This window comes from Pelodiscus sinensis, chromosome 5 (assembly GCF_052426305.1).
Source record: "Pelodiscus sinensis isolate ZL-2025 chromosome 5, ASM5242630v1, whole genome shotgun sequence".
Lineage (NCBI taxonomy): Eukaryota > Metazoa > Chordata > Testudines > Trionychidae > Pelodiscus > Pelodiscus sinensis.
Genome location: NC_143056.1, coordinates 136391008 through 136415407, shown reverse-complemented (window position 1 = coordinate 136415407; position 24400 = coordinate 136391008). Strand labels below are relative to the sequence as shown.

Sequence of the window (24400 nt, the reverse complement as noted above, 5' to 3'; positions counted from 1 at the left end):
TAGCAGTCCTAGCAGGGTGGAAATGGACAGGGCTGGGGGGGACCAGCTATGGGGTAGCAGTCCTAGCAGGGTGGAAATGGACAGGGCAGGGGGGGACCAGCTATGGGGTAGCAGTCCTAGCAGGGTGGAAATGGACAGGGCAGGGGGGGACCAGCTATGGGGTAGCAGTCCTAGCAGGGTGGAAATGGACAGGGCTGGGGGGGACCAGCTATGGGGTAGCAGTCCTAGCAGGGTGGAAATGGACAGGGCTGGGGGGGACCAGCTATGGGGTAGCAGTCCTAGCAGGGTGGAAATGGACAGGGCAGGGGGGGACCAGCTATGGGGTAGCAGTCCTAGCAGGGTGGAAATGGAAAGGGCTTGGGGGGACCAGCTATGGGGTAGCAGTCCTAGCAGGGTGGAAATGGACAGGGCTGGGGGGGACCAGCTATGGGGTAGCAGTCCTAGCAGGGTGGAAATGGACAGGGCAGGGGGGGACCAGCTATGGGGTAGCAGTCCTAGCAGGGTGGAAATGGACAGGGCAGGGGGGCCAGCTATGAGGTGCCGGTACTGGCGGGGAAGGGGGGGGAGAACTGGCAAGAGAGGCTGGCTATGGGGTGCTGGTACCTGGGAAGGGGGGGAGAGAACTGAGAAGAGGGGCTGGCTATGGAGTGCCAGTACTGGCGGGGGGGGAGGGGAGAAGTGGGAAGAGGGGCTGGCTATGGGGTGCCGGTACCAGTGGGGGATGGTGGGGGGAGAGAACTGGGAAGAAGGGCCGGCTATGGGGTGCCAGCACCGGCGGGGGGGGGAGGGCAGAAGTGGGAAGAGGGGCTGGCTATGGGGTGCCGGTACCAGCGTGTAAGGGAGAGAACTGAGAAGAGGGGCCAGCTATGGGCTGCGGTACCAGTGGGGGACGAGGGGGAAAGAACTGGGAGGAAGGGCCGGCTATGGGGTGCCAATACCGGCAGGGGGAAGGGAGAAGTGGGAAGAGGGGCCAACTATGGGGTGCGGTACCAGTGCGGGACGGGGGGGGAGAGAACTGGGAGGAAGGGCCGGCTATGGGGTTCCAGTACTGGCAGGGGGGAGGGAGAAGTGGGAAGAGGGGCCGGCTATGGGGTGCCGGTACCAGCGGGGAAGGGAGAGAAGTGGGAAGAGGGGCCGGCTATGGGGTGCCGGTACCAGCGGGGAAGGGAGAGAAGTGGGAAGAGGGGCTGGCTATGGGGTGGGGGTTCCAGGCTGGCAGGGTTCGGGGAGGGGAGGGGGGATACAGGCTGGCAGGGTTCGGGGAGGGGGATACAGGCTGGCAGGGCTGGGGGTTCGGGGAGGGGAGCGGGGTTCCAGGCTGGCAGGGTTCGAGGAGGGGAGGGGGGATACAGGCTGGCAGGGTCCGGGGAGGGGAGGGGAGGGGGGATACAGGCTGGCAGGGCTGGTGGTTCAGGGAGGGGAGCAGGGTTCCAGGCTGGCAGAGTTCAGGGAGGGGAGGGGGGATACAGGCTGGCAGGACTGGGGGTTCAGGGAGGGGATGGGGGTTCCAGGCTGGCAGGGTTCGGGGAGGGGAGGGGGGATACAGGCTGGCAGGGCTGGTGGTTCAGGGAGGGGGAGGGGGGAGCAGGGTTCCAGGCTGGCAGAGTTCAGGGAGGGGAGGGGGGATACAGGCTGGCAGGGCTGGGGGTTCGGGGAGGGGAGGGGGATACAGGCTGGCAGGGTTCGGGGAGGGGAGGGGGGATACAGGCTGGCAGGGTTCGGGGAGGGGAGGGGGATGGGGGTGGCAGGGCTGGGGGTTCAGGGAGGGGAGGGGGTTACAGGCTGGCAGGACTGGGGGTTCAGGGAGGGAATGGGGGTTCCAGGCTGGCAGGGTTCAGGGAGGGGAGGGGGTTACAGGCTGGCAGGGCTGGGGGGGAGGGGGATTCAGGGCAGGGGAGGGGGGATACAGGCTGGCAGGACTGGGGGTTCGAGGAGGGGAGGGGGATACAGGCTGGCAGGGCTGGGGGTTCGGGGAGGGGAGGGGAGGCTGGGGGTTGGGGAGGGGAGGGGGATACAGGCTGGCAGGACTGGGGGTTCGGGGAGGGGATGCGGGGTTCCAGGCTGGCAGGGTTCGGGGAGGGGAGGGGGTACAGGCTGGCAGGACTGGGGGTTCGGGGAGGGGAGCGGGGTTCCAGGCTGGCAGGGTTCGGGGAGGGGAGGGGGGATACAGGCTGGCAGGGCTGGGGGTTCGGGGAGGGGAGGGGGATACAGGCTGGCAGGACTGGGGGTTCGAGGAGGGGAGGGGGGATACAGGCTGGCAGGGCTGGGGGTTCAGGGAGGGGATGGGGGTTTCAGGCTGGCAGGACTGGGGGTTCAGGGAGGGGAGGGGGGATACAGGCTGGCAGGGTTCGGGGAGGGGAGGGGGTTACAGGCTGGCAGGGTTCGGGGAGGGGAGGGGGATACAGGCTGGCAGGACTGGGGGTTCGGGGAGGGGAGGGGGGTTCCAGGCTGGCAGGGTTCGGGGAGGGGAGGGGGATACAGGCTGGCAGGGCTGGGGGTTCGGGGAGGGGGATACAGGCTGGCAGGACTGGGGGTTCGGGAGGGGAGGGGGGTTCCAGGCTGGCAGGGTTCGGGGAGGGGAGGGGGATACAGGCTGGCAGGGCTGGGGGTTCGGGGAGGGGAGCGGGGTTCCAGGCTGGCAGGGTTCGGGGAGGGGGATACAGGCTGGCAGGACTGGGGGTTCGGGGAGGGGAGCGGGGTTCCAGGCTGGCAGGGTTCGGGGAGGGGAGGGGGGATACAGGCTGGCAGGACTGGGGGTTCGGGGAGGGGAGGGGGGATACAGGCTGGCAGGGTTCGGGGAGGGGAGGGGGGATACAGGCTGGCAGGGCTGGGGGTTCGGGGAGGGGGATACAGGCTGCAGGACTGGGGGTTCGAGGAGGGGAGGGGGGATACAGGCTGGCAGGGCTGGGGGTTCGAGGAGGGGGATACAGGCTGGCAGGGCTGGGGGTTCGGGGAGGGGGATACAGGCTGCAGGACTGGGGGTTCGGGGAGGGGAGGGGGGATACAGGCTGCAGGACTGGGGGTTCGAGGAGGGGAGGGGGGATACAGGCTGGCAGGGTTCGGGGAGGGGGATACAGGCTGGCAGGACTGGGGGTTCGGGGAGGGGAGGGGGGATACAGGCTGCAGGACTGGGGGTTCGGGGAGGGGAGGGGGGATACAGGCTGCAGGACTGGGGGTTCGGGGAGGGGAGGGGGGATACAGGCTGCAGGACTGGGGGTTCGGGGAGGGGAGGGGGGATACAGGCTGCAGGACTGGGGGTTCGAGGAGGGGAGGGGGGATACAGGCTGCAGGACTGGGGGTTCGAGGAGGGGAGGGGGGATACAGGCTGGCAGGGTTCGGGGAGGGGGATACAGGCTGGCAGGACTGGGGGTTCGGGGAGGGGAGGGGGGATACAGGCTGCAGGACTGGGGGTTCGGGGAGGGGAGGGGGGATACAGGCTGGCAGGACTGGGGGTTCGGGGAGGGGGATACAGGCTGGCAGGGTTCGGGGAGGGGAGGGGGGATACAGGCTGCAGGACTGGGGGTTCGAGGAGGGGAGGGGGGATACAGGCTGCAGGACTGGGGGTTCGGGGAGGGGAGGGGGGATACAGGCTGCAGGACTGGGGGTTCGAGGAGGGGAGGGGGGATACAGGCTGGCAGGGTTCGGGGAGGGGGATACAGGCTGGCAGGACTGGGGGTTCGGGGAGGGGAGGGGGGATACAGGCTGCAGGACTGGGGGTTCGGGGAGGGGAGGGGGGATACAGGCTGCAGGACTGGGGGTTCGAGGAGGGGAGGGGGGATACAGGCTGGCAGGGTTCGGGGAGGGGGATACAGGCTGGCAGGACTGGGGGTTCGGGGAGGGGAGGGGGGATACAGGCTGCAGGACTGGGGGTTCGGGGAGGGGAGGGGGGATACAGGCTGCAGGACTGGGGGTTCGAGGAGGGGAGGGGGGATACAGGCTGCAGGACTGGGGGTTCGGGGAGGGGAGCGGGGTTCCAGGCTGGCAGGGTTCGGGGAGGGGAGGGGGGATACAGGCTGCAGGACTGGGGGTTCGAGGAGGGGAGGGGGGATACAGGCTGGCAGGGTTCGGGGAGGGGGATACAGGCCGGCAGGGCTGGCACTTGGGGTCCGGGGACACTCACCCTGGGACAGCTGCTCACTGCTCTCACTCGGCACCATGGGCAGGTCGCGGCTCGGCATGCTCTCCGAATGGTTGAGGCAGGGCAGGGCTGTGCTGTCGGCGTTCTCCCTGCAGGGACACTGGCATGACTCACAGGTTGACACCCCACCCTGCCTGTGGGAGAACAGGCCCTGGGCCCGCACTGAGTGGCCCAGCCCTCGGGCAGGGCTAAGGGGACCGGTAGCCGGGGGCTTAGAGCTGACGTCGGGGCCCGACACTGGCTCACTTACCCCAGGCTCATGCAGTCCTGGATGTCGGCCAGCCACGACCTCATCTGCAGCGAATCGACCGTCTCCAGGATGTATTCGAGAGAGTTCTCCATCTGCCAAGCACAGTGGGGTCAGCACCAGGCCCCTCCCTCTGCTCCCCACATCCCAGCTCCCGGCCTGCCCATCCATGGGGAGGGGAGGCAGAGAGCACTGGCTCCCACTGAGACCCCCCAACGAGGCAGCAGTGCAGGGGCAGGCAGCTCCCTGGGAGATGATACCCACGGGGAGTCAGCTGTGCACATCGGTTCTCCCTTGCCACCACCCTGCAGGAGGGAGGTGGCTCTGGGGAGCGGTTCCCCACGCTGCTGCCTGTCTAGCAGAAGCAGCAGCATGGGGCGATGGACAGAGGCAGCTCCATGGAGCCGGCATGCACAGGGATCCTGTTGAAAAGCTGGCTCCCCATGGACACTGGCTCCCTCCCCACCCCTGCTAGGTCTCATACAGAGGCAGCAAGCGGGGGGGGGGGGGGGGGAGTAATTGGTAGGATTAACCCACACTAACATCCCTACCAGAAACCCAACCATCCCAGCCATGGGGGCTCCCACCCTCTTCCAGAGTCCCCCCACATGCGCCTGTGGAGCCACCTGCAACCTCCCAGGACCCCCTGAATGCCATTCCGACAGCACCACCTGCCCCCCCAGCTCACACGTGACCACAGCGCAAAGAAGGGGTGTGCATTGACCACCCCCGAACACACCTTTAAGACGAAGGTGTTTTCCTTGTCAGGCATCTCCAGCGGCGTGGTGGTGCGGACGTCGGTCACCGCCGAGCAGAGGATGCTGACCCGGGCCTTGCTGGACTGGGGGCAGGTCAGAGAGAGCAAGTTGAGATGAGCCCTCCCCTACCCGGCCCCTCGTCTCCTCCCCACGCAGGCTGGGCCAGGTCAAGTGCTCTGGAACAGGGCTCCCTACCCTGCTGTTTTGCTTAGGGAGTCACGCAGGGAAGGGACTTTCCCAAGAATGCAGCCACATCAGGAACCCAGCTGGATGCTCCCACCCGCCCTCTAGCCCCATGGGTCTCCAGCAGGGACATATGCACCCCAGGGGCACAGCAAGGCGTGTGTTCCTTTGACAGGCGCCCCAGGGAAGCCCGTACAAGGAGGGCGTCAGTGAGCTGCACTTAAATGACAATTACAAAACAACCCTGACTAAGCCGAGTTTCAATGCCACTCAACACAGTCCCAACCGAAGAGATGGGTGCCAACCACACCTCAGCGCAGACCCGGGGCCGACTCCATGCTATAGCAGAGCTGCTGGCGTGTAGCCGATGGGCGGCGCTTCTTGCTTAATGGTGTCGGTTACACGCAGGCTGCCAGGGAGGTGGCTTCGCTGGGGCAGGGCAGGGCAGCCTCCTCCCCAGAGCCAGGGGGCAGGGGCTGTGGGCTCTGCTCTCGGGGAAGCCTTGGTTACCTCTGTAACCAATTTTTACCTCCCTAATTACAACTATTTGCCCTACAAAGCCGAAAGAGCGAGCACTTTGCTTCCCTGCAAGGCCACCCAGCACCGCCTGCCAGTCAGCCGGGTGCTCAGACAAGCAGGTTCATGTGAGCGGGAGACCAGGCATTCACAGGGCAGTGCTGTAGCCAGGGGCATGCCAGCTGTGCTGAACGCTGGCACGCTTCCGTCCTGACTGCGCATTCCAAAGGCAGCGAGTGCATGAATGCACATTGGGACCGACTACCAGGGGGAAGAACGGCGAGCCTCCTGCTCTGTGTTAACCGCATTCTGCCCTATCTCTCATGTTTTCGCAGTCTTGGCTGATGACCCAGCACACACTCATTTTAAGGACCCTTTTACTGCAGACTTGACAGAATGCAAAGAAGATACTAACGTGAAACTTCTAAAACTAGCTACAGAACTCAGCCCCAGGTTTAAGACTCTGACAGGCCCTCCCACATCTGAGGGATGAGACGTGAAGCAGACTTTCAGGAGTCTGAAAAGAGCAATACTCCAATGCAGAAATAACAGAACCCAAAATACCAACCGCCTGCTGCTGGCGTCTGACTCCTATGATGAAAGGGAGCACATGTATTGGTCCACACTGCATCGGATCATTATCGAACCTGGCCACAGCACAGGAGCAGAGCCTCGGAGGAAAGGTGGCCAAGCATGAAAGGGCATGCAGACATTCAGCACAGCTGGCATAGAACACCTTGCAACACTCGCCAGAACACCTGTTACATAACATTGCAAATACGAAGCAGACAACTTTCCATCAATGTAAATAAACATGTTTGTCTGAGTGATTGGCTGAAGAAGAAGTAGGACCAAGTGGACTTTTGGAGGCTCTAAAGGTTTATGTTGCTTTATTTTTGAGTGCAGTTATGTAAAATAACCCCATTTATAGGTTGCCTTTAACACTATGTAAAGGAGCTGAGCTGAAAAATGCTATTTATTTTATCTTTGTACAGCACAAAGATTGGTAACAAAAAATAACAAAATGAGAATGTATCAGAGGGGTAGCCGTGTTAGTCTGAATCTGCAAAAGCGACGAGGAGTCCTGTGGCACCTTAGAGACTCACTGAAGTGTAGGAGCATAAGCTTTCATGGGCAAAGACCCACTTTTGACATGCATCTGATGAAGTGGGTCTTTGCCCACGAAAGCTTATGCTCCTACACTTCAGTTAGTCTAGAAGGTGCCACAGGACTCCTTGTCGCAAACTGAGAATGGTTTGTGTTCTCTATTGTAAGTGAAATCACTACTGGAAAACATAGAAAGTACGCAAAATGATGTCAACGGCAGTCTATTTTGTTTAACAGTATGATTACAAATGGAAATTAATGGTGCTGAATTTTTTTAAAACCACTGAACAAGTCGAGCGCAAGCAAAAACTGGAAGACAGCCGTGGCCTTGTCCACAGAGGCCTATGTGCTCTGCACTGAAACACGAGTACAGCAGCTCTGTCCCATTGTGCTCTGGCGAGAGCGGGAGCCAGCGCTGGGATACATGGACACTGGGGCCCTGAACTTTGGAAAAGAGCTAAAACCTGGTAGGCACAGAATAAAGCAGATATCTGAAGGAGCAAGGCCACTGCTGTACTCTGCCCATCCCCCTCCTCCCATGGGTAGGCAAGATACCAGAAGCCCTGACTCCAGAGTACCTTTCCTCCCACCATGTCTCCCAGCACGTGTGGGGTGTTGCATGGAACCGGTGGGGCCGTGCTCATGCATGTGGACGTGCCCTAACGAGACTAGGCCTTAGGAGGGACACGTCATGTGAGGTCTCATTGGAAAGGCTGGAACCAACTGAAGACGACTATGCCATTTGTGCGCATGTGTCACGCCCATGCTGGGAGTCAGAAACATGAAGTGTAACCTGTGTTACTAAGGTAACCACGGTAAGTGAGGAACTGAAGGGCCCAATACTCAAGGCAAAGATCTGTGAATAGACTTGTTCTGCTGTAAGACTGAGAGGAGGTGCCGTGTGGCTCCTTCCACGACAGGTGGCCACGTCACCTGATGCTGGGATCAGTCTTGGAAGCTGTGTTTTTCCACAAGACGGGACACACTCTGTGTATTAATAAACTCAGTGTAAACAGTTGTTATGCAGGGGGTCTGTGTACCTCTCACACTGAGAAAAGGTGAATGGCATGAGCTCATACTGTTCAGATCCCTGTACAGCATAGGACGGATTGAGCTCAGAATCAGCCCCCAATGATGTTGGGTATGGGGAGTGCTGAGGCAGGTCTCTCATTTTGCTTGTTTCAGTTAACGTCTGCAGCTTTGGGCGCAGGTCCGGACCCTGTGTCTGTGCTGCAGCAGGCTGAGATGTCTGAGTCAACAAGGCAGGCACTGAGGACCCCAGCTGGCAGGGACAACAGACTCAGTGGAGTTTCCACACACTGGATGACAGTCCAAAGGGGTCTGCCCCATGACAGTGACGCAGGGAGCAGGGAAACATGCAGACTGGCTCTGAGACACTGGCAGTGATTTTAAATGTGGTGGCTAGACAGCACAGTGGTTACTGGTGGCTATTTTCTGTTTGCTGATCAGAGAAACAGGGAAAGGAAGGGCAGGAATATGAGCACGTGACATCAGGCAGAAATCAGAGACCTTCCCAGGTTACAGTGGGAAGAAAACGGGAGGATGCACGAGACAGGTGCAATTAAGGCAGATGGAAATTGAGGCACAAAGTGCCAGGGAAAAAGCTGCTCACAAGAGAGCCATAGAGGTACAGGCTGCACACCAACAGGCTCTGGAACCGAAAGGAAAGAGAAAGCAGCAGCTGACTGTAATGGAGCTGAATAGGCAGAACCCTCCAGCAGGCTCCACTTCGCCAAAAACCCACAAGTGGGAACAGGTGCAGCCAGCACACAGGGAGCCCAGGGATAGCCCCACGTTTCATCACCCTGGAGACCACCAGCTCCACTCGATTCCTCTGGCTGAGCCGGTAACCTTCTGGCTGCAAAGCTGCCTGGGAGAGCTGGGCCATATTCAGCAAGATGCCTATTGCTGAGACTTCCAGCTCTACTAAATGCAAGGGCCTGGCTTTGAAACAGTCCGCTTAGCAGGTACAACTCAGAAGCCTTTAAAGAGGGGCCGGGCTGGGCACCAGTAGCATGGCTTGTGCAAACCAGAGGAGACAAATGGGACAGAGGGAAAGGACCTGCAGTCTCTGAAGGGGTGTGTGGTTTGGATGCTCAGGAACCGCTCCTGCTGTCAAACGGTGTCTGGGGGATAGAAGTGGGATCGGTTGAAGCTCTTGCTTCTTACACTGCTCAGTGGGAGCAATCCCAAACACCTGGCTAGGGCAAATTACACAGCAGGGATGTTAAAGATCAGTTACCTGGGGAATTCTTATAGGTTACTCAACTATTCTTTAGTCCCCAGGGGCGACAGCCAATGCACTCTGGCCCCACTCCTGGGGAGCCCCCTGCCACCACTGTATCAGAGACAGCAACACAGGGTGCCAGGCAGGAGTTGGTCCATAAGTGGAGCCAGAAAGCAGCTTCCCTCGCAGACTGGCTCCCTGTCGCCCCACATGCTACCTCTGATGTAGAGGCAGCAGCCCCTGTTGGAGGGGTGGGGGAATGCGTGTAGTCTATAGCATTAGCCTATCAGCTTTGGAGTATCGGTTAATCGACCACACTCCGGCAACCCTAGGCAGAGGGGTTTGCATTTGAGGGAGGCCAGGTCCCAACTTGATCCCTGGAGAGGAGGGTGGATGGGAGGCTGGGTGGCTCAAGTGGCCTGGAAGAAGAGCGGCGCCCAGGCGGAGCCGTCGTGCCGGGCCATGGGATGCTGTGCTGCATGGGAACAGACAGCAGGGAGCACACAGCAATGCACTGCCAGGCAGAGGCACCTCGGGATGGGGCCCTTTGCACAGTGCATAGCCAGCGGTGAGCATATGCAAGCTTCTCAGCTCCCCAGGCTGGTGGGACACTGGGGCAGAGATTTCTGTGCTCAGGAAGCAGAGCAGCTGGACGACACAGAGGGGAGGGCTCTACATTCCCAATTTGCCAGCCTGGTCTCACCCATTCTCTGCTCCCAGAACACCTGCTATAGGCACCATCGGGGCGGAGGGTCGCTGCCCCTGAGCACCTGCCCTCCCCACGCTCCAGGGGACAGGGAGGCCGGGGCCACATGTCCTCTGCCCTCCCCATGCTCCCTAAGTAAGACATCACAAAATCTTTGTTCCTTTGGCTTAAGTGTAAAGCGAGGGTCTGTACGCTGAATTGCTTATGGCTGCTGGCCCTAGTAACTGATCAGGGAATGACTTTGCTTTTGTGGCTAGAACTGCCCATGGGTCTGTTCAGCAGAAGAGCCCTCCTGCTGCTAAGCCCCAGAGGGAAAGTGTGAACTCACAGGTCTCTCACTCCGCCAGAGCAGTGGGAAATATTGGTTAACTGAACAGTCGAGTAACCTCAGGAATTCTTATTGGTTAGTCGACTATTCTACAGTTCCCGGGGGCAGCAGCCAGTGCGCTCTGGCCTTACTCCTAAGGAGCCCCCTGCACTCCACGCAGGGGGCCAGGCGGGAGCTGCTCCACAAGGGGAGCCAGTTTAAAAACCAGCCCCCTTACAGACCGGCTGCCTGTTGCCGCTGACAGAGAGGCAGTAACGCGGGGTGGCAGCAGCCTGTCTGGGGGGGTCTGAGCTCTTGGACCCAGCCTGAGCTGGAAATGAGCCAGGCTGCCCGCCCGGCTCCTAATACGCTTTAAATGCAGGGCCACAGCGGGGGTAGGTCCCGGACCCCAAGTGAGGCAGGACTGAGCCGGGTTGCTGGCCAGCCTGCTAAAAAATTCACTGGCGGGGGAGGGGAAATGCATGTAGTCTATGCATTAACTGATACGCTTTTGCTTCTCTGTTAACCAACTAGCTATTATGTCCCTAGTGGGGGGTGAGTCTCAAGGAATCATCTCTCCCAAGGGGGAGAGAGACTGGGTTGTGTACACCGATGGCTGGCTGCCAGCAGGTGGTAGTGGAGCAAGGGACAGATCTGCCAATAGGATGCCTAGAAGAATGTATCCTGCAGAGGTACTTCATGGCCGCTGTGCTGGGTGTGGAAGAGGGGACTATGCTAGCCAGGGAGAAGTATGTCATGGCTGGTAGCTGCGAGACTGCAGCTGGACAGGGGCCAGATTCCCTTTTGGAGTACACAAGGGTGTGTGCCTTAGAGGGGGAGCCCAAAGAAGGAAGTTCTGATGGAAGGTGATGGAGATCTGGGGGGGGCGGGGGGTTCCCACTTATTACAGTGGAGGAGCCGTATCTGAAATGCCAGACATCTCCCCTGGCTCAGGCTGCAAGGGGCACTTGAGTATCTGACTTCCCGGAGGGGAGCAGCCACACAGCAGATCTCTTGAGGACAGGGGGAGAGGCCACAAAAGGTGTCCCCATACAGGATCCACATTTGCAAAATGTTTGTCTGTTTTACCTGGGGAAACTAATTCTGTCTCTTCAAAACAGGGAGGGGTCTGTGCAGAGCAGTCTGATTTCTGTGAACATGCTAATGAACTACCTGACAAGGGAGCAGCAACAGCCAATCCCCAGCCAGGTAAACCCCTCCCCCAGCCAGCCTCAAGCACTGAATACTGGGGGCAATCCCCACAAAGGAATCACAGGTGAGGGGACGGCCAGGAACTGGCAGGGTTCCTCCCCCAAATGCCAAAGACGCCCTTGAACTGAAGACTTTCCAGGAGGGAAGAAGCAAGTCTGTATCAGCACACAAACTGGGGAGCATGAAGGGGTTGAAAGGCACAATGAATACGAAGCAATCCAAACAGTCTAAACAGAAGATGGGGTATGAGGAGGGGCTGCGTGGCCATGTCACCTGATACTGGGATCCATTGTGGATGCTGGATGGTTCCACAGAGAAACACAAAGGATTCCGCCTTATTCAAGGATGGGGAGGGAGGCAATCCAGATAGTCGATTCTCCCTGTCTACTCCCCCCAAGACAGTTTCTCTTAAACTTTTTAAGACCAAGGAACACCAAACAATAGGGTTTTTTTAATGGGGAACACCAAGATTTTTGTTGAGAGGGAAAAAAAGGAAGCTTGCCCCTTTTAAGGACAGCCATTTGAACTCTGTTCTCTCCTCTGTTTACTATGCCCCTGACTCTTGGGGTCAAGATGGACACATGACCAGAAGTAAAAGTAACCCCCTCCAAGAACTTTTTCCACCATCCTCCTACCCATAGGGGATGAATTTAGTCCACACTGAACCCTCTCTCCTCTGGTGCTGGTCTCTCCCCTGCAGGTGTGTGCTTTTCTGCTTCACTCCCAGAATCTCTGCACCTTCCCTTAGCCCTGCACCCTCCTGGTGCTTCCTCCTTCCCTCACTGCCCCTTGCCCTCTGGTGCCCATCCCCTCAACACCCTCTGTCCCAGTTCCTCTCATGCTCCTCTGCGCCCTCACACATGACTTGCTCCATCCCTGCCTTCCTCATGCCCACCCCTCCTTTCAACACAGGAGAGAAAGGGCCATGCACAGAGCACACCGGCAGAGCATGTACGTTCCCCACTCTGCAGCGCTGCAGCTGGGCTCCGTGCGGTCTCTGCCGGCAGCTCCTAGGAGCGGCTCACCACCTCCGACCAGCACCCCCCGGCAGTGGTGGCAGATGCCTGTGGATGGAGGAGGCCAGGCTGGTGGCACACGGCGGAAGCAGTTCCGCAGCAGGAGGGAAGGGCCACGGGGGGGAGAGGGCATGCCGGACAGCGGTGTGTGCTGCATGGGAGCTTGGAGCTCTGGACACTGCATGCCACTGGCAGCAGACCTGGTGCCTGCGCAAAGCACCAAGTGAGCCACTTACTTGCTGGGTGGAGGCAGGGAGTTGCTGCTGCGCCATGCTAGCGCTGGGCGTCTTTAAATCAGCGACTGTCCCGAAAAAAGAAGGGTCACCATATCTCCACGGCACACCTCGGACTGTCTCGGAATACAGTTTAAGACACGCTGCCCCAAGATGAGCGCGGGCAACATCTAAGGCTAAACAGGGGGAAGGATGGGGCCCAGGCTGCAGGCTTTCCAGTTGCTGAAAGAAGCTTATTAGAATCTGAGGGCAGGTGTGAGACAGAACTGATTTCTTAGTGTGTTAAGTTTCGCTTGCATGTTCTGTTTTGTTTAGTAACCCACAAAACCTACTTTTTACACTTTTCTTTGTTGGTAAATGTAGTTTAAACAACTGTTACGGGGGAGGAGGACTTTGTGCGTCTCTCTTTCCACTGAGAAGGAAGGTGGATTGTGTGAGCTTCTGCCGTTCAGGTTGCTGTACAGCATCAGATGGCTTTATTTCGGGTTCAGCTCCCAGAGGGATTTGGGATTGGAGTGCCACGGACAGGGATCTTCTGTTCTGTTTGCAGTTAAGGGCTGCATCTTTGGGGCATGGCCCAGACCTTGTGCCTGTGCTGCAGCAAGTTAGAATGTCTAATTCAGCAAGACAGGTCCTGGGGGCTCAAGCTGGCTGGAAGGACAGACTCAGTGGGATCTTGGCACAGCAGGTGACAGCACCAAAGGGGGCCCAACCTATCACACTCTTTTTCCACCTTGTCTCTAAGAACATGCAAGGTTCTAGCAATGCCCCTCCAATCTGAGCTGCAGCTCTCTGCCCTCCCAAACCTGGGGCTCCACTCCCCCATCCCACTGGGGAGGACTTCCCCACAGGACGGGGCACAATGCCCAACGCTCCCTCACCTTGGGGGGGATGTAGAACTCCAGCAGGTAGCCCTCGCCCTCTCCCTTGCCTGCCTTCCGCAGTAGCAGCCGGCATTTCTGCCATCGGGCCCGGCTGCCACCCCCGCCTCCGCCGTCATCTGCCACAATGTAATTGAGCAGTCCCTCCCGACGGACACAGGACAGTTCCACTTTGGGGGCTGGCACCTTGCTGAGCCGCAATCGCTCAAACTTGTGAGTCCAACGCTCAGTGGGCAAGGAGTCTGTGGCCCCACCTCCTGAGGAGTTGGAATTGGTATTGGCCCCACCAGCCTCCTCCTCGGTGGGGGACTCGGCTGAACTCTTCCACTGCAGGATGCCGCGCACGCTGCCCCGCACGCTGCGGCTAACATTGCGCAGGGAGAAGCGCTTCTTGAGCTTAGGCTTGGTGCTGGCAGTTGTGGCAGAGGCAGAGACATCCTCGGAGCTGCGAGACTGGCTGCTGGAGAGCCCCGAGGCGAGGCCGGGCTGCGGCTCCACCGGGGAGGCCACGGAGGAGTCACTGCAGGTCTCAGAAAGGTCGCGGGTGGAGGAAGAGGAGGCAGCCGCAGGGCAGCGGTGGGTGCCAGTGAAGGGAGCAATGTCACAGCGGGGTGGTGAGTCACCAGCGTAGGCCCGGTTCACCTCTGCTTCAAAGTGCTCCACGAAGTGCTCAGCAAAGCGGCGGGAGAAGTCTGCCTCAGCTCCAGGCGCTGCAAACTGTGGGTTCTCACTCAGGAAGGCACGGAAGCGCCGTGCAAAGTCCAGGGCAGCTGCCCGTGCGTGGGTCTCACAGAAATCCTGCCAGCCAGGAGAGGGCAGCAGTGCCACCGCCTCCACTGCCCCCAGCGGCGCCACACTGCCGTTCATGCTGCTGCCGCTGTCCAGGAGACAGGGGCCCCGGGAGGGGCTGGGTGCCAGGATCCTGACCACCAGAAGACGGCTACTGTTTCGGCTGCTACTGTCGGGCTCACCTGTGGGGGGGGAGAGACACAGGGTGAGAAATCCAGCATGGACACAAAGCACCCAGAGGGAGTGTGGGGAGGGTCCAGAAGGGGGCAGTCAGGGGGGCAGAGCACCCGCTTTGGGGCAACAGCAGGATGCGAGGGTGAAAGAGACGAAATCGCGCCAGGAAGCAGCAGACCCGGGGGGTGGGGGGGGCTCGGAGACCAGCCTCAGCCCTGGCAATGCCTGGGGGGGGGGGGGGGGGGGCTCGGAGACCAGCCTCAGCCCTGGCAATGCCTGGGGAGGGGGGGGGGGGGGGGCTCGGAGACCAGCCTCAGCCCTGGCAATGCCGGGGGGGGGGGGGGGGCTCGGAGACCAGCCTCAGCCCTGGCAATGCCTGGGGGGGGGGGGGGCTCGGAGACCAGCCTCAGCCCTGGCAATGCCTGGGGGGGGGGGGGGGGGCTCGGAGACCAGCCTCAGCCCTGGCAATGCCTGGGGGGGGGGGGGGGGGGCTCGGAGACCAGCCTCAGCCCTGGCAATGCCTGGGGGGGGGGGGGCTCGGAGACCAGCCTCAGCCCTGGCAATGCCTGGGGGGGGGGGGGGGGGCTCGGAGACCAGCCTCAGCCCTGGCAATGCCTGGGGGGGGGGGGGGGGCTCGGAGACCAGCCTCAGCCCTGGCAATGCCTGGGGGGGGGGGGGGGGGCTCGGAGACCAGCCTCAGCCCTGGCAATGCCTGGGGGGGGGGGGGCTCGGAGACCAGCCTCAGCCCTGGCAATGCCTGGGGGGGGGGGGGGGGCTCGGAGACCAGCCTCAGCCCTGGCAATGCCTGGGAGGGGGGGGGGGGCTCGGAGACCAGCCTCAGCCCTGGCAATGCCTGGGGAGGGGGGGGGGGCTCGGAGACCAGCCTCAGCCCTGGCAATGCCGGGGGGGGGGGGGGGCTCGGAGACCAGCCTCAGCCCTGGCAATGCCTGGGGAGGGGGGGGGGGGCTCGGAGACCAGCCTCAGCCCTGGCAATGCCGGGGGGGGGGGGGGGGGGCTCGGAGACCAGCCTCAGCCCTGGCAATGCTGGGGGGGGGGGGGGGCTCGGAGACCAGCCTCAGCCCTGGCAATGCCTGGGAGGGGGGGGGGGCTCGGAGACCAGCCTCAGCCCTGGCAATGCCTGGGGGGGGGGGGGCTCGGAGACCAGCCTCGGCCCTGGCAATGCCTGGGGGGGGGGGGGGGGGGCTCGGAGACCAGCCTCGGCCCTGGCAATGCCTGGGGGGGGGGGGGGCTCGGAGACCAGCCTCGGCCCAGGCAATGCCTGGGGGGGGGGGGGGCTCGGAGACCAGCCTCGGCCCTGGCAATGGGGGGGGGGGGGGGGGGCTCGGAGACCAGCCTCAGCCCTGGCAATGCCTGGGGGGGGGGGGGGGCTCGGAGACCAGCCTCAGCCCTGGCAATGCCTGGGGGGGGGGGGGGGGCTCGGAGACCAGCCTCAGCCCTGGCAATGCCTGGGAGGGGGGGGGGCTCGGAGACCAGCCTCAGCCCTGGCAATGCCTGGGAGGGGGGGGGGGCTCGGAGACCAGCCTCAGCCCTGGCAATGCCTGGGGGGGGTGGGGGGGGGCTCGGAGACCAGCCTCAGCCCTGGCAATGCCTGGGGGGGGTGGGGGGGGCTCGGAGACCAGCCTCAGCCCTGGCAATGCCTGGGGGGGGGGGGGGGGGGGCTCGGAGACCAGCCTCAGCCCTGGCAATGCCTGGGGGGGGTGGGGGGGGGGCTCGGAGACCAGCCTCAGCCCTGGCAATGCCTGGGAGGGGGGGGGGGCTCGGAGACCAGCCTCAGCCCTGGCAATGCCTGGGAGGGGGGGGGGGGCTCGGAGACCAGCCTCAGCCCTGGCAATGCCTGGGAGGGGGGGGGGGCTCGGAGACCAGCCTCAGCCCTGGCAATGCCTGGGAGGGGGGGGGGGGCTCGGAGACCAGCCTCAGCCCTGGCAATGCCTGGGAGGGGGGGGGGGGGCTCGGAGACCAGCCTCAGCCCTGGCAATGCCTGGGGGGGGTGGGGGGGGGCTCGGAGACCAGCCTCAGCCCTGGCAATGCCTGGGAGGGGGGGGGCTCGGAGACCAGCCTCAGCCCTGGCAATGCCGGGGGGGGGCGGCAATTCCTGGGGGGCTCAGAGACCAGCCTCGGCCCTGGCAATGCCTGGGAGGGGGGGGGGGCTCGGAGACCAGCCTCAGCCCTGGCAATGCCTGGGGGGGGGGCGGCAATTCCTGGGGGGGGGGGGGCTCGGAGACCAGCCTCAGCCCTGGCAATGCCGGGGGGGGGCGGCAATTCCTGGGGGGGCTCAGAGACCAGCCTCGGCCCTGGCAATGCCTGGGGCGGGGGGGGGGGGGCTCCGAGACCAGCCTCAGCCCTGGCAATGCCTGGGGGGGGGGGCTCGGAGACCAGCCTCAGCCCTGGCAATGCCTGGGAGGGGGGGGGCTCGGAGACCAGCCTCGGCCCTGGCAATGCCTGGGAGGGGGGGGGGCCCTGGCAATGCCTGGGAGGGGGGGGGGGGGCCCTGGCAATGCCTGGGAGGGGGGGGGCCCTGGCAATGCCTGGGGGGGGGGCCCTGGCAATGCCTGGGAGGGGGGGGGCCCTGGCAATGCCTGGGGGGGGCGGGACAGGAGGCCTGGGTCGGCCGGGGGGAACCAAGAGCAGCCCCGCCCCCTCGGGCCCCCGGCTCCTGCCGCGCGGGGGGGGGGGGGCGGGGCCGGGTCTCACCATCCCGCCCGGCGGCTCCGGCTCCTCCCGGCTTTGGGCAGCGGCAGCTTCCGACTCTGTCTCCGCTACGGCGAGCAGGGGACAGCACCCTGGCAGCGTCACTTCCGCTTCCGGGTTCCCGAGCCTGCGTCACATACCTTGACTTCCGGGAGCAAGCGAAAACCGTCCACTTGGGGGCGGGAGCGCAGCACCATAGAGACCGGGCGATTGCGGCTAGAGCGGCGCGAACTGCCCGCAGGAAACCGCCCGCTGCATCGAAAAGCGACCATAGCGAGCCCCCCCCGCGCCCTGCCACGGCGCATGCGCAGCAGAGGCGCGGCCCCGGCCCGCCGAGAGCTGCCCAGAGCCGCGCGGTCCAGCCATAGAGACGGGGGCGGGGCCCGCCGGCCTGGCCCCGCCCTCAGGGGGTGGCCCGAGCGCGGCGCTGCAGGCGCGTGGCCGCTGTGACCCCCCGCTCCGCCCCGCCGGGCTTGCCCCTCCCCCCCGCCCCGCCCGCCCCGCCCCTCCCCGCCGGGCTCGGCCCCCCCCGCTCCGACCCTCCCCGCCGGGCTCGGCCCCTTCGCTCCGACCCCCCCCGCCCCTCCCCGCCGGGCTCGGCCCCTTCGCTCCGACCCCCCCGCCCCTCCCCGCCGGGCTCGCCCCCCCTCGCTCCGACCCCCCCGCCGGGCTCGGCCCCTTCGCTCCGACCCTCCCCGCCGGGCTCGCCCCCCCTCGCTCCGACCCCCCCGCCGGGCTCGGCCCCTTCGCTCCGACCCTTCCCGCCGGGCTCGCCCCCCTCGCTCCGACCCCCCCGCCGGGCTCGGCCCCCTTCGCTCCGACCGCCCCGCCCCTCCTCGCCGGGCTCGCCCCCCCCCCGCTCCGACCCCCCCCCCCGCCCCTTCCCGCCGGGCTCGGCCCCCCCCGCTCCGACCCTCCCCGCCGGGCTCGGCCCCTTCGCTCCGACCCCCCCCGCCCCTCCCCGCCGGGCTCGGCCCCTTCGCTCCGACCCCCCCCGCCCCTCCCCGCCGGGCCCCTCCCCGCCCCTTCCCGCCGGGTTCGGCCCCCCCCGCTCCGACCCTCCCCGCCGGGCTCGGCCCCCCCCGCCCCGACCCCCCCCGCCCCTCCCCGCCGGGCTCGGCCCCGCCCCTTCCCGCCGGGCTCGGCCCCCTTCGCTCCGACCCCCCCCGCCCCTCCCCGCCGGGCCCCTCCCCGCCGGGCTCGGCCCCCTTCGCTCCGACCCCCCCCCCCGCCCCTCCCCGCCGGGCTCGCCCCCCCTCGCTCCGACCCCCCCGCCCCTCCCCGCCGGGCTCGGCCCCTTCGCTCCGACCCCTCCCCGCCGGGCTCGCCCCCCCCCTCCGACCGCCCCGCCCCTCCCCGCCGGGCTCGCCCCTCCCCCCCGCTCCGACCGCCCCGCCCCTCCCCGCCGGGCTCGGCCCCCCCCGCTCCGACCCTCCCCGCCGGGCTCGGCCCCTTCGCTCCGACCCCCCCCGCCCCTCCCCGCCGGGCTCGGCCCCTTCGCTCCGACCCCCCCGCCCCTCCCCGCCGGGCTCGCCCCCCCTCGCTCCGACCCCCCCGCCGGGCTCGGCCCCTTCGCCTCCGACCGCCCCTCCTCGCCGGGCTCGCCCCCCCCCCCGCTCCGACCCTCCCCCCGCCCCTTCCCGCCGGGCTCGGCCCCCCCCGCTCCGACCCTCCCCGCCGGGCTCGGCCCCTTCGCTCCGACCCCCCCCGCCCCTCCCCGCCGGGCTCGGCCCCCCCCGCTCCGACCCCCCCGCCGGGCTCGGCCCCTTCGCTCCGACCGCCCCGCCCCTCCCCGCCGGGCTCGCCCCCCTCGCTCCGACCCCCCCGCCCCTCCCCGCCGGGCTCGGCCCCCCCCGCTCCGACCCTCCCCGCCGGGCTCGGCCCCTTCGCTCCGACCCCCCCCGCCCCTCCCCGCCGGGCTCGGCCCCCCTCGCTCCGACCCCCCGCCCCTCCCCGCCGGGCTCGGCCCCTTCGCTCCGACCCCCCCGCCCCTCCCCGCCGGGCTCGCCCCCCCTCGCTCCGACCCCCCGCCGGGCTCGGCCCCTTCGCTCCGACCGCCCCGCCCCTCCTTGCCGGGCTCGCCCCCCCCCCGCTCCGACCCTCCCCGCCGGGCTCGGCCCCTTCGCTCCGACCCCCCCGCCCCTCCCCGCCGGGCTCCTCCCCGCCCCTCCCCGCCGGGCTCGGCCCCTTCGCTCCGACCCCCCCCCCCCCCTCCCCGCCGGGCTCGCCCCCCCTCGCTCCGACCCCCCCGCCCCTCCCCGCCGGGCTCGGCCCCTTCGCTCCGACCCCTCCCCGCCGGGCTCGCCCCCCCTCCGACCGCCCCGCCCCTCCCCGCCGGGCTCGGCCCCTTCGCTCCGACCCCCCCCGCCCCTCCCCGCCGGGCTCGCCCCCCCCCCTCCAACCCCACCGCTCCGCCCCGCCGGGCTCGCCCCCCCCCCCCGCTCCGACCGCCCCGCCTGACACCCCCCCCCCCCGCACAGCGCCCGCTAGCCTAGGGGGGGACTGACCAGACCCCCCCGCACAGTGCACACCCCCGCACAGCAACCGCTAGGCAAGGGGATACTGACCAGACCCTACCCCCCGCACAGCGCACACCCCCGCACAGCGCCCGCTAGCCTAGGGGGGACTGACCAGACCCCCCCGCACAGTGCACACCCCCGCACAGCGCACACCCCCGCACAGCACCCGCGAGGCAAGGGGTTAGAGACCAGACCCCCCCCACAAACCACCTGCTAGCTCAGGGGTTACCAACCAGACCCCCGCACAGCGCCCGCGAGACGAGGGGATACTGACCAGACCCCCCCCCGCACACCACACCCCCCCCGCACAGCGCCCGCTAGGCAAGGGGGGACGGACCAGACCCCCCCCCCCCGCACACCACAGCCCCCCCCGCACAGCACCCGCTAGGTGAGGGGGGGAATGACCAGACCCCCCGCACAGCGCCCGCTAGGTGAGGAGGTACCGACCAGACCCCCCCACAAACCGCACACCCCGCACAGCACCTCCTAGGCGAGGGGTTACCGACCACAACCCCCCCCCCAACAGCGCACCCCCCCACAAAGCGCCCACTAGCCCCGGGGTAATCGACCAGACCCCCACACAGTGCACACCCCCACTCTGGCCACTAGCCCAGAGGGTACTGACCAGATCCTGGAAACCGAACCCCCAGCTCTGCCCACTAACCGAGGGGGTACTGACTAGTCCCCGGCACACTGTACCCCCCCGCTCTGCCCGCTAGCCCAGGGGTTACCGACCAGACCCCCGCAAACCGCACACCCCGCTCTGGCCGCTAGCCCAGGGGTTACCAGCCAGACCCCCGCACAGCGCCTGCTAGCTGAGAGGTTACCGACCAGACCCCCGCACAACGCCTGCTAGCAGAGGGTATGTCTACACTACAAAGTTAGTTCGAACTAACAGACGTTAGTTCGAACTAACTTTCATAGGCGCTACACTAGCGCTCCGTTAGTTCGAATTTGAATCGAACTAGCGGAGCGCTTAGTTTGAACTAGGTAATCCTCATTTTACGAGGATTAAGCCTAGTTCGAACTAGCTAGTTCGAATTAAGGGGTGTGTAGCCCCTTAATACGAACTAGTGGGAGGCTAGCCCTCCCCAGCTTTCCCTGGTGGCCACTCTGGCCAAAACCAGGGAAACTCTATGCCCCCTTCCCGGCCCCGGACCCCTTAAAGGGGCTCAGGCTGGCTACGGTGCCCGTGCCAGGTGCAAGCCTGCCAGCACCCAGCCAGCAGACCCTGCACCTGGCACGGCTCGAGCCACCCACCCGATGTCCCCCAGCCCTCCCCCTCTTCCCGGGACCAGGCTGGCGGCTCCCGGGAGCTTGCCCTGGACTGCAAGAGGCGGGCACCTTCCTGCGCTAGTGCGGATATCGTGGACCTCGTCCATGACCTCCGCACTAGGCACAGGAAAGTGGCCAGCTAGGGCAGGAGAGCTGCCAGCCTGGCCATCCAGGAGCAGGTGTGCATGAAAATCAAGGGGGTCCACTGAGACCCCCGACCCTGAGCTTACAATGGCCGTCCTGGGTCAGACCAATGGTCCATCTAGCCCAGTAGCCTGTCTGCCGACAGCAGCCAACCCTAGGAACCCTGGAGGGGATGGACCGAAGACAGTGACCAAGCCATTTGTCTCGTGCCATCCCTCTCCAGCCTTCCACAAACTTTGGGCAGGGACACCACTCCTACCCCCTGGCTAAGACTACTCCATGGACCCAACCTCCATGACTTGATCTCACTTCCCTTTAAACTCTGTTCTAGTTGTAGCCTTCACAGCCTCCTGCAGCAAGGAGTTCCGCAGCTTAACTATTTGCTTTGTGAAGAAGAACAACTTTCTCTTACTAGTTTGAAGCCTGCTACCCATTCCTTTCCTTTGCTGTCCTCTAGTCCTTCTTTATGGGAACGAATGAAGAACTTTTCTGAATGCACCCTCTCCACCCAACCCCTGCTTTTAGAGACCTCTATCCTGTCCCCCCTCCGTCTCCTCTTTTCTAAGCTGAGAAGTCCCAGTCTCTGTAGCCTCTCTTCATATGGGACCTGTTCCCAACCCCTGATCATGTTAGTTGCCCTCCCCTCTCCCAGCCTTTCTCTTCCCCTCTCCCACCTCCTTTTCCCAGTCTCCCCCAGTTTTGTTCAATAAAGACAGAGTCAATGTTGGAAGAAACATTATCTTTATTTTGTACATCAATAAGAAGGGGGGCTAGGGAAGGGTAAGTGGAAGGAGGTGAGGGAGGAATGGGGTACAAGCCCCCGATGGGGAGGACTGGGCTGGCTCTGCGGGCTTCTGGGGGTGGAAGCTCTCCTGCAGCCCCCCAATTGCCCCCTCTCCCCAGATGGCAGCCTGCGGCAAGTGCAGCCGGGCTGATGGCCGAGTGGTGTGATGTGCCCAGTGTGGGTACTCCGGGCACTCCAAGCCAGAACTTCTTTGCAAGCGGGGCACCCCTTAGAACTGTGTGTCCGGGGTGCGGGTCGGGACCCTTTAAGCGCAGCCCTCGGCTAGCCTGAGACAGCATCTCCATGCTCTAAGTCCTCCTCTTATGCCCTGCCGGCACTGCTTCCGGCCATCCTTAAGCCCTGTTCAGAGTCCACTCAATGTGGACTTGCTAGTTCGAATTACCAAAACGTTAATTCGAACTAGTTTTTAGTTCTAGACGCGTTAGTTCGAATTAGCTTAGTTCGAATTAACTAATTTGAACTAAGTTAGTTCGAACTAGCGCTGTAGTGTAGACATACCCTGAGAGGTTACCGACCAGACCCCCGCACAACGCCTGCTAGCTCAGGGGTTACCGACCAGACCCCCGCACAGCGCCTGCTAGCCCAGGGGTTACCGACCAGACCCCCGCACAGCGCCTGCTAGCCCAGGGGTTACCGACCAGACCCCGGCATAGCGCCTGCTAGCCCAGGGGTTACCGACCAGACCCCCGCATAGCGCCTGCTAGCCCAGGGGTTACCGACCAGATCCCCGCACAGCGCCTGCTAGCTCAGGGGTTACCGACCAGACCCCCGCACAGCGCCTGCTAGCTCAGGGGTTACCGACCAGACCCCCGCACAGCGCCTGTTAGCTCAGGGGTTACCGACCAGACCCCCGCACAGCGCCTGCTAGCCCAGGGGTTACCGACCAGACCCCCGCACAGCGCCTGCTAGCCCAGGGGTTACCGACCAGACCCCCGCACAATGCCTGCTAGCCGAGAGGTTACCGACCAGACCCCCGCACAGCGCCTGCTAGCTCAGGGGTTACCGACCAGACCCCCGCACAACGCCTGCTAGCTCAGGGGTTACCGACCAGACCCCCGCACAGCGCCTGCTAGCCCAGGGGTTACCGACCAGACCCCCGCACAGCGCCTGCTAGCTCAGGGGTTACCGACCAGACCCCCGCACAACGCCTGCTAGCCCAGGGGTTACCGACCAGACCCCCGCACAGCGCCTGCTAGCTCAGGGGTTACCGACCAGACCCCCGCACAGCGCCTGCTAGCCCAGGGGTTACCGACCAGATCCCCGCACAGCGCCTGCTAGCCCAGGGGTTACCGACCAGACCCCCGCACAGCGCCTGCTAGCCCAGGGGTTACCGACCAGACCCCCGCACAGCGCCTGCTAGCTCAGGGGTTACCGACCAGACCCCCGCACAACGCCTGCTAGCTCAGGGGTTACCGACCAGACCCCCGCACAGCGCCTGCTAGCTCAGGGGTTACCGACCAGACCCCCGCACAGCGCCTGCTAGCCCAGGGGTTACCGACCAGACCCCCGCACAACGCCTGCTAGCCCAGGGGTTACCGACCAGACCCCCGCACAGCGCCTGCTAGCTCAGGGGTTACCGACCAGACCCCCGCACAGCGCCTGCTAGCCCAGGGGTTACCGACCAGACCCCCGCACAGCGCCTGCTAGCCCAGGGGTTACCGACCAGACCCCGGCATAGCGCCTGCTAGCCCAGGGGTTACCGACCAGAACCCCGCACAGGGCCTGCTAGCCCAGGGGTTACCGACCAGATCCCCGCACAGCGCCTGCTAGCTCAGGGGTTACCGACCAGACCCCCGCACAGCGCCTGCTAGCTCAGGGGTTACCGACCAGACCCCCGCACAACGCCTGTTAGCTCAGGGGTTACCGACCAGACCCCCGCACAACGCCTGCTAGCTCAGGGGTTACCGACCAGACCCCCGCACAGCGCCTGCTAGCCCAGGGGTTACCGACCAGACCCCCGCACAATGCCTGCTAGCCGAGAGGTTACCGACCAGACCCCCGCACAGCGCCTGCTAGCCGAGAGGTTACCGACCAGACCCCCGCACAGCGCCTGCTAGCCCAGGGGTTACCGACCAGACCCCCGCACAGCGCCTGCTAGCCCAGGGGTTACCGACCAGACCCCCGCACAGCGCCTGCTAGCTCAGGGGTTACCGACCAGACCCCCGCACAACGCCTGCTAGCTCAGGGGTTACCGACCAGACCCCCGCACAGCGCCTGCTAGCTCAGGGGTTACCGACCAGACCCCCGCACAACGCCTGTTAGCTCAGGGGTTACCGACCAGACCCCCGCACAACGCCTGCTAGCTCAGGGGTTACCGACCAGACCCCCGCACAGCGCCTGCTAGCCCAGGGGTTACCGACCAGACCCCCGCACAATGCCTGCTAGCCGAGAGGTTACCGACCAGACCCCCGCACAGCGCCTGCTAGCCGAGAG

General features: G+C 64.6%; 1 protein-coding gene across 2 annotated transcripts in view; it reads right to left on the bottom strand.

Moving 5' to 3' along the window:
- Window positions 1-17757, bottom strand: part of SH2B1 (SH2B adaptor protein 1) — a 34142-nt gene extending 16385 nt beyond the window's left edge. Inside the window, exons 1-5 of one of the 2 annotated variants that reach the window (XM_089778818.1) lie at window positions 17228-17757; window positions 13553-14523; window positions 5125-5226; window positions 4389-4480; window positions 4121-4227 (exon numbers count right to left, since the gene is read on the bottom strand). In XM_089778818.1, coding sequence (XP_089634944.1) covers window positions 4121-4227; window positions 4389-4480; window positions 5125-5226; window positions 13553-14419 — 1168 coding nt within the window. In that variant the 5' untranslated portion in view covers window positions 14420-14523; window positions 17228-17757. The remainder of the gene's footprint in view (window positions 1-4120; window positions 4228-4388; window positions 4481-5124; window positions 5227-13552; window positions 14524-17227) is intronic. The other variant, XM_089778817.1, reaches the window with a different exon arrangement.
- Between the last annotated feature and the right edge of the window lie 6643 nt (window positions 17758-24400).